This window comes from Rhipicephalus microplus, chromosome 9 (assembly GCF_043290135.1).
Source record: "Rhipicephalus microplus isolate Deutch F79 chromosome 9, USDA_Rmic, whole genome shotgun sequence".
Classification (NCBI taxonomy): Eukaryota; Metazoa; Arthropoda; class Arachnida; order Ixodida; family Ixodidae; genus Rhipicephalus; species Rhipicephalus microplus.
Genome location: NC_134708.1, coordinates 78,076,013 through 78,094,438, shown reverse-complemented (window position 1 = coordinate 78,094,438; position 18,426 = coordinate 78,076,013). Strand labels below are relative to the sequence as shown.

At 43.7% G+C, this 18,426-nt stretch overlaps 1 protein-coding gene across 1 annotated transcript in view; it reads right to left on the bottom strand.

The window, feature by feature from the left end:
- LOC142771374 (uncharacterized) overlaps nucleotides 1-15,406 on the bottom strand; it is a 62,230-nt gene extending 46,824 nt beyond the window's left edge. Inside the window, exons 1-2 of the mRNA XM_075872851.1 lie at nucleotides 15,001-15,406; nucleotides 3,546-3,651 (exon numbers count right to left, since the gene is read on the bottom strand). Coding sequence (XP_075728966.1) covers nucleotides 3,546-3,609 — 64 coding nt within the window. The 5' untranslated portion in view covers nucleotides 3,610-3,651; nucleotides 15,001-15,406. The remainder of the gene's footprint in view (nucleotides 1-3,545; nucleotides 3,652-15,000) is intronic.
- Nucleotides 15,407-18,426: the final 3,020 nt, after the last annotated feature.

Here is an 18,426-nt window from a genome sequence, read left to right as displayed (position 1 = left end):
ACTTCTAGGTATATTAGGCGCAATTTTTAGGTATATTTAGAACCATTCAGTATGCTACGAGATTGGCGTAGATTCACGAAGTGGTTGCTGATGATGAAGCGAATGTAAGTCCTAACGTTCATTATGTGTACGTTCTAGGCACCGACTAGTATAAGGAGAGACAGGTGGACGGGTGGGCGGATGCATGGACCAACAGAAGCACGAATTAGGTACAGCCGTTTTTAAACCTGCATCCATGCTATGAACACTTTATGTACGGTATATGATTGAATAATTGGTATGTTGGGTTTAACGTCCCAAAATCACCATATGATTATGAAAGACGCCGTAGTGAGGGGCTTCAGAAATTTCAACCACCTGGAATTCTTTCACGTGCACCCAAACATCAGCACATGGGCCTACAGCATTTCCGCCGCAAGCGGAAATGCAGCCGCCGCAGCCAGGATTTGATCCCGCGACCTGCGAGTCAGCATCCGAGTACCTTAGCCACAACGCCACCGTGGCGGGGCAGGTACGGTGTGTGTAAGAGCTGTGTTTAGTCCGACCAGAAGCTGCGACAACAACGTCAACGCACATTATGAAATCCTAAAGAGCTTTCCTCTTAAAAATTGCGCAATGATAACCTTTCTGATGCGTGCTCCGTCTAACATCAATTCCCATGACACGTGGGATCTGCAATTTTAAAGACGATAGTATTCCTTGGAGTACTTCGACGCAAAAAGTTTGGTCTATCTGGCTGTCTTTCTGTCTCTCTGTTTATTTGTCTCTTTGTCCGCCGTAACGATGCCCCAAACGGCCCTAAACGATGCCTCAAACGGCCAACACCATCCAAAGCGCCCACCTATATCACTCACGTTTCAACGTTCATGCTTGTGCGTTCGACAATTCAAATGCAGTTCTGGCGCATATCTCAGGCACCTCAACAGCACGTGAATATTTTGTATGTGTCTTAATATTAGAGAAGCCATACATAAGCAACTCTAAGGATTGTAGCGTTTGTCACGCTGCGCTGACAATGCAACGCGATGTTCGAGAAGGAAAGGGTTTCCAACACTAAGACGACCCGGTGGTGACACCTGCCTTGCGTTCTACACCTTATCGCCTCTGAGATAGGACGCATGCCTTCCTTCGTTTTCGAAGATAACTGCCAGATAGTGTTCGTGTCTAACGTGCCTCGATGCGCTCGTTCGCCTTCACTGCACGGATTGAGACTCTCTAATCCAGTGCCTCCAGAATACAATTCACCGATTTCCTCGCACACACCATCCAATAAATGTTTTGTTCACTCTCTCCAGACGCAAAACTATCGTCTTTCGACGGCATTTGCAGTGAAACATGCAGATGAGGAGCCAATTTTTTTATGAGTAAATCTCTTCTTAGTTCAACCTTGTCTTGCGTCAGGCGTAACCCGCAGCATTTCCCCTGAACAGTATAACAAATGGTACTCTCGCATAGAAGCACGTAGAAACTGCAGTTGATTGAGTGAGGATATTATAGATGGCGATTTACCCCTACTGTCAGATTGGCTGCTGCGCGGGCTGTGCCATGCTGCGCGAGGAACGAGCACTCTCTAAGTCCTCTGGAGCGTCGCCCGACGTGTCGGATCGTTGGTGGGGCAAGGACAAAGCAAAGCGGCGGACCCGGAGGGTGGCGGTCACTCGCGCTCGCCTCCGCCTGGCTGCGCAGAGAACGAGTGCCTCTTTCCGTCTTCTGGATCACCATCGTGTGTGACAGATCGTTGGTAGGGCATGGACTTAGCGGAGCGGTGGGCACTGAGGGCCTCGGCAGCTTGTGCTTGTCGCTATACAGGCTGACCGACAGAGAAACAGAGAGACACAGACAGACAAAGAAAAAGACTCACTGACACAAATATACAGGCAGACAGAGAGAGAGACACAAAGACAGTCAGATGGACGAACGGACGAGCGGATGGACGCTATCACAGATGGTTGGAAGGACGGATGGACACATCGCTCCACGCATCATGCTTCACTCCATGGATATGCTGTGATTTTTTTTTAATGCGCAGCATTTCTTAGTAAACTTCGGTGAATTTAAGCTTATCTATCTATCTATCTATCTATCTATTTATCTCTCTATCCATCTATCCATCTATCTATCTATCTATCTATCTATCTATCTATGTATGTAGGCACCTACGCATTTTGGCTCTCCCAGTTGTTTCAACGACAGAATCTTAACAAATTTTTTATGGCATGACAGTATAACGAACATAAGTGACTAGTCATAACGTAAAAATCATGAATTGTGTGTCGCGAATACAATGATTTACATGTCCTGGTCTTACTGCTCTTGCAGGGGTTTCGTTCACATGACATATTGAAAACAAGTATGTTATCACTTGACTACAAGGCAAACATAAGTGGCAGGCCCTAATGTGCAAATCATGACATGCATGTCATGTAACTAATGACTACACGCCATACTGTCAGGGTGCACTCGCGGTCGTTTCGCTAGCTTCACATATACCAACTTTGGTATTACAGGACGTGAATAGATGACGAAGGTATATGACTGGTGCAAACATGATAATTGTCAGATGCGTGTCATGTACGAACATAACTACATGCCGTGCTCATGATGCGATCATAGCCATTTTCCTGGCTTCACATATACCAAATTTCGTATTGCGTGACGTTAATGGAGGAAGGTAAATGACACATTCAAACACGATAATCATGATATGCGTGTCATGTAAAACATGACTGCATGCTACGCTCGTAACGCGCTCACGGCCGTTTCGCTAGCTTAACATGTGCCGAATTGAACATCACGTGACAATAATAGATGACGAAGGTAAATTACGCATCCAAACCTGCTAATTATGACATGTGTATCATGTAAAACATGGCTACATCCTACGCTCCTAACGCACTCGCGGCGGTTTCTCTAGCTTCACAAACACCAAATTTGGTTTTACGTGTCGTGAATGGACAACGAGCACAAATGCCAGGCACACACATGATAATCATGACATGCTAGTCATGCACGCAATAATGTACATGCCTACCAATACTGGAGCTGGTATTGCAAAGTTAGTGGTGCCAACATTACGCGACTATAAACAACATACTTGCATCTTATCCGGATAACTGAGAGGGCTTAACAATTTTACATTTATTTACTTACTACTACATTCATGCGCCTCCTAACGTTGTGGTGGTTTTGAAGTGACACATCAACCTTCCTTACTCGTGCTTCACATATCATCAATTCTTACTGTATGTGGGATCTGCCAATTTGTTTTAGCTTTTTACACATGACCTGCGTATCGCTATCATCCTGAACGGACTCATAGAAAGCAGCTCAAAGTGACCGTCCTCGCAGTTGTCTCGTCGTGCTTTTTACTTTGTTCCATTTTATGGTGTTCAAGTTGCGCTAATCATTCAGAATCCTATGGGGTACAAGTTCGCCCATACTGCTGCTCTTCTGAATTGCTTCAATTTTCTCTCACTGGCTTTATTAGCAGTAATAACTACATAAAATAGCAGTTCTCATCTTGGGTTACACAAATGATGACTTACACGAATATGTAAATGACAGCAGACCGAGAAAAAGGGTTATCGTGGCAACGTCTTTTGGTGTCATATTTTATGAACTTCTCTGGAAGATGGCCTTTTGAAAATTGCACTGCAACAAACAAAAAACGATAAAGCATGTAGTTTATTTATCAGGTACTTTGGTACAGATGTCATGGGTCGCATTAAATTATCCCATGAAAATACTGATATGACATACAGGGCTCTCATCCACTATTCTAGTATGAACACATGTGAATCCTATGCATTCTCATACGATCATAAGTATTGGATGCGTGTCATACGGGTCATATAAAGTTTTTTTCTTGCTAAGGAAGTGATCAACATTCCAACTTACATGTTCTTTGGCGCTCCTGCATTTTCTAGTTCGCATAGAGTTATTATACTTGACAAGAACAAGAAAAGTGTAACAGAAGCCAGCAAGCAGTGCTTACTCAGTCATAGCGAGCACTTTATCAGACGTGTATGTTTATTATCGGGAGGTAGGTTATCTGCACGTATTTGGCGCTGAGCCTGTAAATGCCATTTTATCTTCTCACACACAAAAAGGTTAACGGGAGGGGAACTGGGTTTTTCATACACAACTTAGCAGTAGCCTATACTAGATATCTGTTGTCAAGTATTGTCAGCTGACGAAATAGGTGCGAAAATGCTGTTCAACAGTAATGAAGATTCTTGTTTTAAAAGTTTTACGTGTATGCTTCCACCTATTCTAAGCGAATATTCGCCATATTGAATGTTCCGAAAGGGAAAAAGAATTTCACAGGATGTCCACGGAGTGAATGATGATTAGTGTGGCAAAGCGTCCATCTGTCTGTCTGTCTGTCTGTCTGTCTGTCTGTCTGTCTGTCTGTCTGTCTGTCTGTCTGTCTGTCCGTCTGTCTGTCTGTCTGTCTGTCCATCCGTCCGTCCGTCCGTCCGTCCGTGAGTCTGTCCGTCCGTCTGCCTGTCTGTCTGTCTTCTGTCTGTCTGTCTGTCTGTCTGTCTGTCTGTCTGTCTGTCTGTCTGTTCGTCCAGTTCTATCACTAGAGCACGCGTCGGATGGTTGCCCCACTCCTAATTGATTATTAGTGGAAGTTGGCCCCACTCGTCATCATTTGCTTCCTTGAATATGCTGAGAATTTCTCATTATAACAACGCCATCTATCCTCTTTGGTCGTCAACTATAAGAGAACGACTAACGCCATCAAAAGACGTATATTTTGGATGGATGGATGGATGCTATGAGCGTCCCCTTTATAACGGGGTGGTGACAAGTATGCCACCAGGCTCGACAAAAAAAACCAAAAAAAAACCTGTTTTCTTTTTTTTATGTTGGCCTAAAGCCTCTACTTCGATAAATTCTATCTTAATGGAAAAAAGGTAAATTTTCAGCTTAAGTTTTCTGCCATTTACGGCACACTGTCCATATTTTATTTTTCCAATATTTATTTTTGTCCTTTCTCTCTAATTTTCTGCCACCAATACTCTAACCATCTCTTACTTATTTCAATCGCGGGTGTGTTCAGCTTTCCATTGTTGTCCCTAAAACCCAAGGCTTCCTGTAGGCTCGTGCCCAAACGTACACCTGGGTGGATATCTCCACATTCAATCAGAACATGCTCCGCCGTTTCCTTATCTTTCCCGCAGCATGTGCATTGTTCTTCTTGTTTACTGAATCTTGCTTTATAACTACGCGTTCTAAGGCAGCCCGATCTCGCTTCAAACAGTAAAGCGCTTCCCCTTGAATTATCGTAAAATGCCTCCCTCCTTATTTCATTTTTGCCCTTTCGTTAGTTACTCAAAGCCGGTTTTTTCTCCATAGCTGCCATCCAGTAAATCCTCTCCGCCTCCCTGACTTTTCCCTTAACGCTCTTTGTTAACATATGGCTCACAATACCAGCCGTATATTTACTAGTGAGTCTTCTAGTTCTTTTTCTCCACTGTGTGTCCACGCTCTTCCTATACAAATAACGGAACACCTTCTCTGCCCATCTACTCTCCTTCATATTTCTTAGCCTTTCTTCGAACCTTATTTTGCTCTGCGCTTCCCTCGCCTCAAAACCTGCCCACCCCATATCGCCCTTTACAGCCTCGTTTGTCGTCTTCCCGTGAGCACCCAACGTGAGGCGTCCCACAGTCCTTTGATTTACATCCATTCCCGATTGCACCTCTGCCCTCATGCACACCACTGAGTTCCCAAAAGTAAGCCCTGGAACCATTACACCCTTCCACAGACCTCGAAGCACCTCATACCTATTGTATCCCCACAACGCTCTGTGCTTCATTATTGCCGCATTCCTCTTTCCTTTTGCTGCCGAGGCTTTTTCCTGTACCTCCATGTATCTATCACTCTCATTTACCCATACTCCAAGGTACTTGTATTCACTTACCCTCGGTATTTCTTGGCCTTGTATGGACACCGTCTGATCACAGGGATCATTGAATACCATCAATCCACACTTCGTTACACTGAATCCTAGTCCAAGAGCTTCACCTTCCCTTCCGCATATATTCGCCAGCTGCTGTATATCATCTCGACTGTCCGCACATAAGACGATATCGTGCGCATAAAATAAACCTGGAAGCTTCTGCTCAATCATCATGCCGCCCTGTTTGTGTGACAGATTAAAACCAATGTTGCTACCTTCTAGCGCTTTTTCCATACTCACCATGTACAGCATGAATAACAGCGGGGACAAAGGACATCCCTGTCTCAGACCCCTGCTAACCTCAACGTTCTCTTTGCTACGCATTCCTTCCCACTCTATGCAAACTGTATTTTCTCGGTATATCTCCCTCAAAAGCTGTATACAGTCGTCGATTGTAATGAGAGAATGCACCAGGGTTCACTTTAAAGGCCAAAAATTCTGAAAAATAGAACTATATACACAACGCCATCTAGTGAGCAATTCATAAACTAGAGGTGACTACATACATACTACTACATAAAAGCAAAAAGAGAACGACCCACCCCCTCAGGAGCGTTGCCCTTAAAAATTTCACTTATTCAGCAGAATTTATCATTTGATATTTAGTATCACCGAGATATCTACACACTTCAAGCCTTCCACAATGTTTTGTGCACATGTCACGATGCAATGTAAATTTACAAGAGTTTACAATTACCCTTTTCACGCGAATGCAGTGCGAGTTTATTTTTCAGAATTTTCGGCCTTTAAAGTGAACCCTGGTGCATTCTCTAGTTACAATCGAATACCAAAATGTCCCTTTCCCTTTCTAGGGGCAATGAGAACACACCCCTTGCGTCATAATTGTGGGAGAATTACAATCACGTAAATATTTTATTTTATGAATTTCTTAAAGGTCATCAAATTCGCATTGCCCCCAGGCGTTTTAGAGCAATGTAGTTGTTTGTTCTTGACAAAAAGACACACAGAAAAAATATTATTTCGCCCATGATTGCTTTCAAGACCTTGGAAGCCAATGAGGATATCTCGGGTGCTGGCTGTATTTTCGGCTAGTTCAATAAAATTCGGCTGCCGTAACATGTTAAAGGTAAAGGTGATATTGAAATTCAGGTTATTGGTTAATTATATAACTTTAACCTAATATGACCGTACAAGAAGTAGCGGTTAAACTGAAGGTTTTCATATTTACCAAACTGAAGTATACAACATCTACTGCAAATTTTCATAGCATCGACGCTTCTGCTAAGCATGAAGCCACACTTTTCGCCACACCAAAATAATATTTTTTAGAGACAGTAAAGTTACCGTCTGTCGAGCTTATTGTGGAAATAGCCGCATGAGTAGAGGATAATAGCAGGCATAATGGCCGCCGGTTCTTCCGTGATGACTCTGTTAGTTTCAGGGAGGCGGAGGTAGTTTCTTGCCAACAGTCAACGTATCGTGGGTGTGTAAATCTTCAGTAGGTTAACAGATTAATCAAGAGTAGAGAGTGCAGCAATGTTAAATATCTCTTTGAATAGGGGTCTCCACCATTATTCCCAAAAAATGAAAATTTCGTTGTTATACGCTGCTTGATTGTGGAGGTGAATTCCATCACATTGCTGCAGCTGTTGACGACGTTTGCGGGTGGCACTAGTATTTTTTTTTATTTTGAGTAATGACCATATGTTTCTTCAGAATAATGTATTGGACTAAGTCTTACTTCGATGCTGTAGCAACAATGCTATTGTCCTTGCTCTTTACGACCAGATTGTCATTTTTGGATAAAAACAGAAGCAGTATTCTACAATTTTTCCCTTTCATTTTTCCCCCCACAGACAGAGGGCATACATTCATCTATACCATCGTAATCTCTCTTCTTCTCATCAATTTCTATGTTAACGCGTTGCGTAACAATGGCAACAGACACGGCCTATCATATATCTTTTTCAGCTTTACGAGCCTAACACAATCATTAAAACGCTATTACTCTTAATATAATATTTGGTTCTATCTCTGAGACGATCTACTACGAAATTCTCATGTATGTGCCCAATAAATCAGAGTGTACTCCAAAAAGTACACCAACAATTGAATACTCTTTATCACAAAACTACACTATTTCACTAATTAAATCGCTTTGCAGTGATTTCTTCGGAAGAATAATTCTTTTGTTTTTTTTTTCAGTATACAAAGGGCAAAACATCAAATTACTTTAATCCTAGTGCATCTTAAGCAACCGTAGCAAAAAAAAACACGAAATAAAGAGACGCGTAAAAGGACGGGCGCTAGACAATGTATTTAGATAAGCTAGTAAACATAACGTATGTTCGATTAGCGCTCATTTTTGGGAAGCTTAACGACTTAAAGCGCCGTGAAACTAGATGAGGAGTTTCTTGCTCTATCATGTGGCTTCAAAATTCTCATCAGGGGGATCAGAAAATTTGATCTTGTATTTTTCGTTCTGAAAAATATGAAGTGAGCTTCGTAATGTGCGCTGGCGCCAGTGGGTGAAACACTAATTACACGCTTGCATTTGAACATCGACTTCGATCTTGAGCCAGCCAGTTGTATTAGGAGTGTTCCCAGTGTCCACGCTACCTCGACAAACTCGACGCCACGTTACCCGGTGCTATAATCACCATGACGACGGTGCATGTGTGTGTGTTTATGGAGACTTCCACGGGAGGGAAGCGCTTAGACTGTTATTATTAAGACTATCGTTTCCCGTGAAAGGAACCTTTCTGTGTGCTATCTGAACCTTTCTGTGTGCTATCTCTTTTTAACTACGTATCACTGCTATGTTATTCCGTGTGTCAACTTCTCGTCTGACACAAAGTATTTCCATATGTCAGTCTTTCTTGAATGCGTCCCATCAGCTGGGCCGACAAGGTAAGCCTTCTCACTCAGCAAATTAGAGCGCATATGTGTTACTGATCTTCATCGGGCACCGGAAGAATATGTAAGTTGGAAGACGCTATTCAGTGATGTGCCCGATCACACTCTACTGTTGATAACGACTCGAATAGGTGTAATGCGGCCATCAATATCCTTCCTCTGCCGGGCCATCTCTGGGCTGTCCAGCACGCCTCCGTTGCGGCGGGAAGGCTTCGACTTCTTGGTCCTACGCAGGAGCAGCTCACTGCGTGTTAAGCCGCTCTCGCAGGACGTCATTGAAGTTAACTACATCACAGCAAACCATACCACATTTTCCGTAGAATGAAAATTCAAGGCGTAGTATGATTCCCTACTTCACAAAAATTATGATTTAAACAATCAAGGCGTAGTATGATTTCCTACTTTGCGAAAATGTAGATGGCTTATGATGTAGTGGCTACCTCAGAAATGTACTTGTACCCGTTGTCAAGAAAGCCCATATGGCCCCCATAATACCTTTCCTGAAGCCCCCAATAAATTGTTCTGTCTCTTTCTCTCACGTTAACGTAATGACCGGACAGGAATAACGTACCGCACAATTGAGATAACGTTAATAGTTGGTAATTTAAATCGTCAAGCCCATTACTGAAGGCTCAGCCATAATTCGTCTTAGTCGTTAGCCACCGCAATGAACAAAGTTAATATAATGCCTTGCATATGTGTAACGAGTACTTTATTGCAGAATTATGAAAATTGGCGTAGTTGGTATTTTCGAAATCTACAAACGTTATCATTTATGGCATACTGAGTAACCTTCATCATCACTATACAAAGGATCCCAGTGACACTTATTTGAAAAATATGGAGACTACGTTGAATAATTTGTGTACGCATAAGTATGCAGCGGCGGCCTGGGCGCTTCTGCACACCCCTTTGGCTATGTAAGTGATGTCAGGCAGGTGTTTAAAATACCGCACCCATCGTCGTCAGTGACTGCGGAACTAGCAGCAGTTGATAACCCTCTAAAATATGTTCAAAAAGGATTTCCATCATTGGGGCTTCTCATCCTTGGAGATTCTCATGGTTCCGTTAGTAGACTCGCCCTAAAGGAGAACGACAACTCTATTCTATGCATAATGACAGTAACCACCAAAGAAATTCTTTCAAGGGGGGTGTCTGAAGCAGCTCAGTGGGTAAATCCCCCGTGGGCATTGCTGTAAATTATGTTGTGGATCACGTTCTTTTGTTTAGTATTCAGGAGAATTGTGAGCGTCAGGAAAGTTTATCTATGATAGACAATGCGTGTTCGCTAATACACTGAGATCTCCCAAAGCAGCACCTAAACCATCGTGTCGTGAACGAATCATTCCCCTCTCAAATTCGTGGTCGTGGCTTGCCTCGTCGTTCAAGAGGCAAGCCAACTAAGGGTCAGCTCTATGTTGATGCGTGAACACTTATACCTTTGAGGAGGTGTTGATAGTGTTTCTGGGCAGCTTCCAGCTCCTGTAAAGCAATTGAGCCTGCTGCAGTAGATTGTCCCAAATTTGCGACGCAGCTGGTTTTTCTGATACGGACTATAAATTGCTATAAATTGCGCGATTATAAGCAATTACCTCCTTCCGAGAGGCTCTCTCCCTTGACGCCCCAGGATCATTGAGTTCTACTGACTTTTATGGACCAAACGTACATAGCCACCTGTTTATGGACGTCTTTTTTAGTGTTTTCTTTTGCTTGTCTAAGCTTTTGTCATTCATTTCTTTTAATTGCTTCGCTTCCTTCTTCCTTGTCTTCTCTTATCTTCTTTCCCTCTCTCTCGTTCCTCTACCCGAATGAGTAATCAAGTGTTGTGCCCCTCCAGGTGGCAGTTGCCAGCTCGCTCTTTCTCTCATTTAAATGTGAAGCATTTCTCAGTAAACTTCGGTGACTTTGAGTGAATTTATCTATCTATCTATCTATCTATCTATCCTTTTATCTATCTATCTATCTATCAATTGTGACGATGGAATGCGTTTATTTACAAGATGTGTAATGCAGATGTGTAGCTCAGCCAAGGCTCAACAGCGTCGCTCGCGAGGCAGTCGAGTCTCTTCCCCCTCTTCGTCGAATCTTCGCTAGCGCGTTTCAATATTATGCTTGATTCTATGAGATCGACACCAACAGTCTCGAAGGGAGAGTTAGGAGATGGAACAGGATGGAGAAGTCCTGGCCGCGTAGCCGTGGGACGTTTGTTTCGTTGGCATTGTTCGCATCCAGCAACGTATTTTTCCATGTCGTGTCGCATCTTGGGCCAATAGAACCTTTGCTGGATTCGTTGAAGCGTTCTGGCGAAGCCCATGTGGCCGCAGGTTGCGTCGTCGTGTAAGGACCGAAAGACGTGAGCCCGTAAAGTGCGTGGAACAACCAGAAGCAGACGGGTGCCTTGTCCGGAATAATTCTTCTTGTAAAGGACGCCGTCATGAACCACAAAACTATCTATCTATCTAGCTGCTTACGTATGGGGGCTCTCGTGATCACCCCTTGACTTGGCCTGAACCAAAATTAGTATGGGAAAGCGAAGTGGTCACGTCGTCAATCACTTCCCGCCAAAGAGTGACTCATACAATCGAGTGGGTATTTGTCCCTGGTATGCGGGCATGTGCCTCAGGTGATTTACAGTCAATATCACCCAGGGAGGACGAGAACACACGTGGGCAGTTTTAACGCGTGTTCGTTAAGAAAAACCTGGCATTGACAGCTTTTTCCAAAAGCTCGCAAAACTCAAGCAGGAAACTAATAAAATTTCCCGAAGAAGCCGGGCAAACGTACTCGCTACGAGTTAACACGCTTATCTTGAACAAAAAGAAACCTATGTCTACTGCGCAGAAAGCGACATTGTTTGCGAAATGAACTCGCTACAAGCTGGGGACAAAGAACCCTTTGTATCTGCAGGTGTATCACTTCAAAGCTACGCCCGTGTCATCGCTGTGCAGAAAACGTCTATTTTTTTTTTCTTTTCTAATGTGCGCAGCGTCGCGAATAAACGCGTCGAGCTGTCTTCTGCTATTTATTTCTGTTACGCAGACATTGCGGGTCTCACACGACTTGGCTTTCTTCTAAGGTAACAAAAAAAATGAAGAAATCTTGAATTATGAGCAGTGCCGCAAATTTTACCGATGCGGTCATAATTATTGGTCTGGTGGGGGTGTTCTTCTGGCAGTTGGCGATCATCTTGCTTCTCATTTTATTCCTCTTATGTCTTCAGTTGAACTTGTCTGCGTCTGCGTGTTTATTCATTCTCGCGAAATAATATTTGCTTTTTGCTATCAGTGACAAACTGCATGAACATCATTTTGCTGTGACCTGCGCGATGTACTCAATCAGTTGTTTGTCAGATGCACAAGTTCACCTTCGTTCGTTCATGGTGATTTCAAGTTTCTAAACATCATGTGGGAAAGAGACCCGCTTACCTTAAAGCACAACTCGGTTGGAAGCAGGCAATTTTGGAATTTTTGTAGCTACATTACCTTTACCCAGGTTGTTTGCTTTCTGACTCGCGTTACTTCTGCTTCCGCTTCCGTATTCGACCTAGTATACTTAATACTACGCCTGACCTAGCTTCGCCCCTTACTTAACTACCAATAATTAGTGACCAATGTATAATCACTTACCAATAAAAGCGCGGGTTTCCACCAAGAAAACAACGAAAATTCTCCAATTCTGTAGCAAAGCGGATATGATAGAAGAAATACATAGTTACAATATTTTGTTGATTTAAATTAGCAGCGATCAGTTCAAAAGAAATAATTAAAATATAAGAACAAACTCTTAGCCCTAATTGACGGAATTGTACCTAAGAGGAAAGCTTCTTCGAATCCTCATTTCTGTGGTCCAATAACACGTTGAAGCGGATGCGCAATAAAAAGAAGTGGCTATTTAGACGCTCGAAATCAACGGCCAGAACAGATCATTGGTCTTCCGAACAGACCGTTATCAGAGAATTGCGTACTGTGCAATGAACACCCCGTAGCGGGCTGTATTGGGTACAACCCGGCGATGCGGTGTTCATTTGAGCTGTCGATGAAGCACAGCGTTCGAAGTCAAACATTTTAACCACCAAAAATTACTGCGGCTGTATGAGCCCAGACCTTCGTGTGAGCCAAAAGGGTCCGCTTTTCTGCCTCTGCTAATCTGGTGTTGAACTAGTGAAAGCTGTGGGGCATGACTTAAGAGTCCACACTCCCAAGAAGAAGCTATGGCAGGTGATTACTATTTGGCTGATGACAGCGAGAGGAGAGCATTGGTGTCGTATCAGGTTTTGGCGAACGTACTGAGTTCATTATTACTGAACGTCTACAAAAAAGTGACTGACACATGCGACCCCACAAGTTCTTCAGCGATGAAAGCAATCAGAGTGCGCAATAGTAGGTAAAGATGGTAACATGGTAACTGTGAAGCTAGCATACAAGTTTTTTACGCAGCCCAAAGAACTGTGGCACACTCTACTTGGCCCCGCCGCAGTGGTCTGGTGGTTAAAGCACTCGTCTGCTGACCTCCAGGTCACGGGATTGAATCCCGGATGAGGTGGCTGCATTTTCGATGAGGCGAAAACGCTGTCGGCTTGTATGCTCAGATTTGGGTGCGCGTTAAAGAACCATGCGTGGTCGAAATTTGCGGAGCCCTCCACTATGGCGTATCTCATAATCATATGCTGGTATTGTGATGTTAAAACCCCATTACAATCAAATCAATGTGATCCACTTTGCTGACGGTGTTGAGTGGCACCAAAACAATGTGCACTACCGTCGGTATCTGGGGTGGCTAGCGAGCTGCTATCTGCATGGCAATTTGTATGAATGGATTTAGGACCATGTTACAAGTGAATAAATTGAGTTTCGCCCCGCCGCAGTGGTCTAGTAACTAAGGTACTCGGCTGCTGACCCACAGGTCACAAGATCGAATCCCGGCTGCGGTGGCTGCATTTCCGATACAGGTGGAAATGGTGTAAGCCCGGCTGCTCAGATTTGGGTCACGTTAAAGAACCCCAGGTGGTCAAAATTTCCGGAGCCCTCCACTACGCCGTATCTCGTAATCATTTGGTGGTTTTAAGACGTTATACCCCACATATCAATCAAATTGAGTTTCCGATTTGTCGGATGGTACGAAAATCGCATTAGATGCTACAAGCTTACTTAGGGGAGAAGCATTCACTTTATTACACTGATGAGCCAGAAGTATAGAAGAAGTCATAGAAAACTTCACGCTGGTAATTTTGATGCATCGGGAGGACAGAGAAATTTTAGGACAGGAAAGATTGTCAGGACCTCCTCAGAAGTATTGTTTTCTTACTAAGTGCTTCTATATCACCAGTGTCTTGCATCCTAAATTAAGTATATTTAATTGTGCAGTGTTTCCAAGACGTCAAGCATGCTACGAAGTTGTCACTGAACAAGCACATTGGAAACAATACAGCAACATCTCATCACCTCACACAAATCTTCCACTGCAAATCACACAAAACGCAACCTTTCGTGCGTACTAACGCGGCAGCGGTATTAGAGAGTATCTAACTGCTTACTTCGTTTAGCTATCGTGTTCTTTGCTCTACATTATCTATCATTCCGCCATTCCATTAGAACAATAGCTACGTTAAGCTCCCCGCCTTCAAGACGCAGTGGTGCTTTGCTGGCCAACATCGGTAAATGTCAGTAGTCTTTTTATGGCCAAGTACTAGAAAGTATAGCGCGCCAACAAGTCTAATGCAATGGCATTTTTCACGTTAGCAGTATAAGCGACGTAAAACTACCAAGGGTATTTACATACACCAAGCTTTTTGGGGACCTTAACGTGCTATAAAAAACATCGAATACTCAACGAGGCAACTGAGTGAACGTTTTCGAGTAAGGAATATATAAGCAGTGTTTCCGGAACCAAGTTGTGTATATAGCGTGTATAAAGAATAAAAGTAACGTGCAAGAAATGCGTGCAAAATGCAGTGATATTTATAAAAGGAACCGTCACTGCTCCTGATAATGCGTACAATAACATACGTATTGCCACGAAAAACCTAGGAAAGATAATAACAAACAAAAATGCAGCCAAGGCATCAAAATGAATTGTTATGAGTACAACTTTTTTTAACAGTAAACGATTTTAGCAATCTTACATTAGTTGATATATTAACAAGTTTGAATTACCTTCGTGTTAATAATATTTTTTTCTCGTAGAAGTATGTGGTACGACAAGTAACGCTCTCTTTCTGTACTTCGCAGAGCACTGGCAAAACATATAAACGTATATAATGTCACCATAACCTTTGCTTCCTGTTTTATATGGTGGTTTAACAATGGCCAATCTTAAGTGTCTCCGGAATCAATGACTGGGGTTGACTTCAAATAACGTTACAATTGTATTTTGTCCGCAATTTTATCATTTCTTCATTTTTAGGAACAGCTCATTCGTCAATCTCTGTTTGCGTATTTGGGCAAAAACTATCAATTGTTTTTTTCCTGTTCTTGTTCCGGCAGTTGGGCAAAAAAGCAAATATGAAACTGTTCGTTACCACAAGAAAGGGCCCCCTGCTGATTTCCCAACTCATAAAATAGTGCTTGACACACCAACTCACCAAATACCCACAATTTATTGTCGCAAAAACAATGAAAGTGGCTTGCATTGGAGGTGCAACGCCGAAGAGATAGCGGAAGCGTCGGTAGAAAACACCTAAGGCGTCATGTAGCCCGAGGAGTGCCAATAACCCATCTATTATTACTTGGCACAGGGATACAATTGCACCAGGTTTTACAGCATATGACTCAAGCAGAGTGAAAAATTTCAATGCCGACACACCACGCAATGCTCAGGTCTAATTGTTCACCAGCAGAAAGAACAGTTTCAAATAAGTGTGAATCTTCACGCATTGTTTTGCTGAGACGTAGAGAGTGCTGCTTTTTTCCCAGTAGAATTATTGCTATCGTAGTGATAATTTAGTAAATTAAAATGCAGTAGCAGCCGTTTTAGAAGAATTTGAAACAGCGAATACAAGGTGTGCACACCTTATTTTCCGCGTGTCCAAGTTTCCTCGCACAATTCAAGGTCATTGTAGGAGATTAAATTGAGACAAAAATCAAAAAGTCGCTAATAACGCGAAAGAGAATTTTCAGGCTGTGTGAAGACCACAGACTGAAAATCCCACACTTTGAGCTTTGTCGCTTAAGATCTTGCATTTTTTGGGCGCATAATCATCAGAAGGCGCCCGCTAACACAAAGCGAAATTGACGTAACTTGGAGACTGAGTGGTGGTAATGGTAAAAACTATTTGACCAAGGTATTCCGGAACGTATGGCCCAGGGTGCCCGCACGACCCACACTGCTGTATGCGTTCATGAGTTAATGTAGTTCCATGACGTGGGCGGCCCGGTCGGTGGCGGTCTTCTGCTTGGCCGGGTCCATCGAGCGCAGCAGGGTCTCCCACTCCTCCCATGTGGTCAGTGGCTGCGGGCACCGCGAGGGAGAGTCCTGCCGGGCATTCGACGAGGATGTGGGTAAGAGAAGCATGGGGGTGATTGCAGTGAGCACAGAACGGGGACTATGCTCCTGGTTAGATAGGGGAAAGCTAATAGGGGGAGCGATGCGTGCGGGTCTCGAGATGACGCCATATTATTTGATGAAAATTGTCCAGGGATCGGTAGGAAGGAGGGTATAGCTGGCGTTCCACGCGGTATGCTTCAGTCATCTCGCTGAAGGAATGCGTGCGCTCCCTAGAAGAACACGACTCGGAGTCCAACACCGTTCGGTTGATGAGACCTCGGGAGTGGTCGATGGCGGCTTCATTGCCGGGATTTCCAGAGGGAGCAGGCGCCTAGATCAGCTCCACAAGGCGAGCCGGATGTTTCAGGGGCGAGCCGAGTATTCCAAAAGTGGTCTCATAGACTCGGCCTCGCGCAAAATTTAGAATTGGGGTTTTTGAGTCGGAAAGAACGTACAGGGCCTCAGTGAAAATGGGGGATAGAGCAATCACCACTTCTTGTGAGGATTCGGGGTTGGATGCAGGAGTTAGGTGCAGAGCTGCGATGGGATGTAGTGTTCGATCAACGACTGCAACTGCCGCGTCATCGCCTGTGTGCTATGTCACTGAAAAAGCATAAAATTAGCTCTGTTGAATGTAGAGTATTAGGGGGAAAAAAGTCGCTTGTGAAAACTAGTACTGAAGCGTTGTGTCACTCCTCCCATGGCGTAAGAAAAAGAGACTAAAAATGCAATTTTTCCACTTTTTTTGCCTCGTACAAGCATAGGCCATTGTACAGAACCTTCTCATAGTAATCAAGCGCCTAATAAGACGCGCTGCAATGGGTGCGCCATGTGTTATCGTGCTGCCACACTCATTAGGTTTTCGTTTCTGTCTCTTTTAGCAATGATCCTTCGAAAGTACTGGTAGATGCGTTAAGGGGGGGGGGGGGGCATGTTTTTAACTCTAGCGGCAAGTTAAAATTTACCTGAAAGATGACAGAAGCTACATGTTCGAGCACCCACTTGCAGTGCGTCTGTTGTAATCATATAGTGTCAACCGGAAAAGCACTGATTTTCCTGACGGCGCACCTTTCTATCACTTATTTGGTTTAGATATAGTCCCAGATCTCAGGACATTGGTCAGTCTGTGAGAATGGACAAGGTTATAGTGTTAAACAGCACATTTTATTTAGATGATAAGGAAAAACACACATCCCCCAAAGAACAGCCAACATATCAAAACTGGCACACCAAGTAATAATAGCGCTAAACAAAGCTATCACTCTGATAACAAACAAAACAACCAAGTCAAAACAGTAAACTAGCAAAACATTCAAAACAGTGAACTTCTCTGTATGAATTTATAGGCAATTATTTATGCGTTCCGACCCGATACAATAAGAGACAAAGCAATGCGGGTGACTGTTGTCTTCGGTGTGCGAGTCAGTGACACAGTGCTACTCCTGTGAGGAATGTCAGCTGGCATTGTTGGTGATGCTAGGAGACTACGAGTTACATGATCCATGTGTCGCAGCTACTTGCGTTGACCAGCAACTCCCAGGGACAGGAACTAGCTCAGACAAGACTTACGGTGTGGTGCCATGCTTGGTACACAACCATATGACGCTCAATGGCCGCGGCATGTTGTCGCAACTCCCATTCGATTCCTCTCACTTGTCCTTGAAAAGCCCCAATCCACGGTGCGATGACCTACGATAACAAGACCTGGAACGCCGGGAAATTGCGCCCAGCTCATGCGCTCGCGATCGAACCCCCAGAGCACCTAGGCACGCTTCGTCTTCTTTTTTACATTATTGACGTTGCTGTTCTCATCTTCTAGCCTTGATCTTATACGCCAAGCTATGCATGCCGTCATGATCTTTTATCGCACTCTTCTTGTCGCCTTCTGTATGTGACAGGTATCGATGTCGAAAGGTGAAATTGCGAGATTCTCGAATGACTCTTGCGCACCCAAAACTGCCCTGCCACACCTTTTCAAGTAACCTTTAACGGAGTTAATCCCCTCATAACTTAACCACTCCAAATTTCTGAGAATTCACAATGTACGACTAGAGTTAAAAGTTTTGTCGCCTGCTGCAATCGCTTTCTCCTCTCCC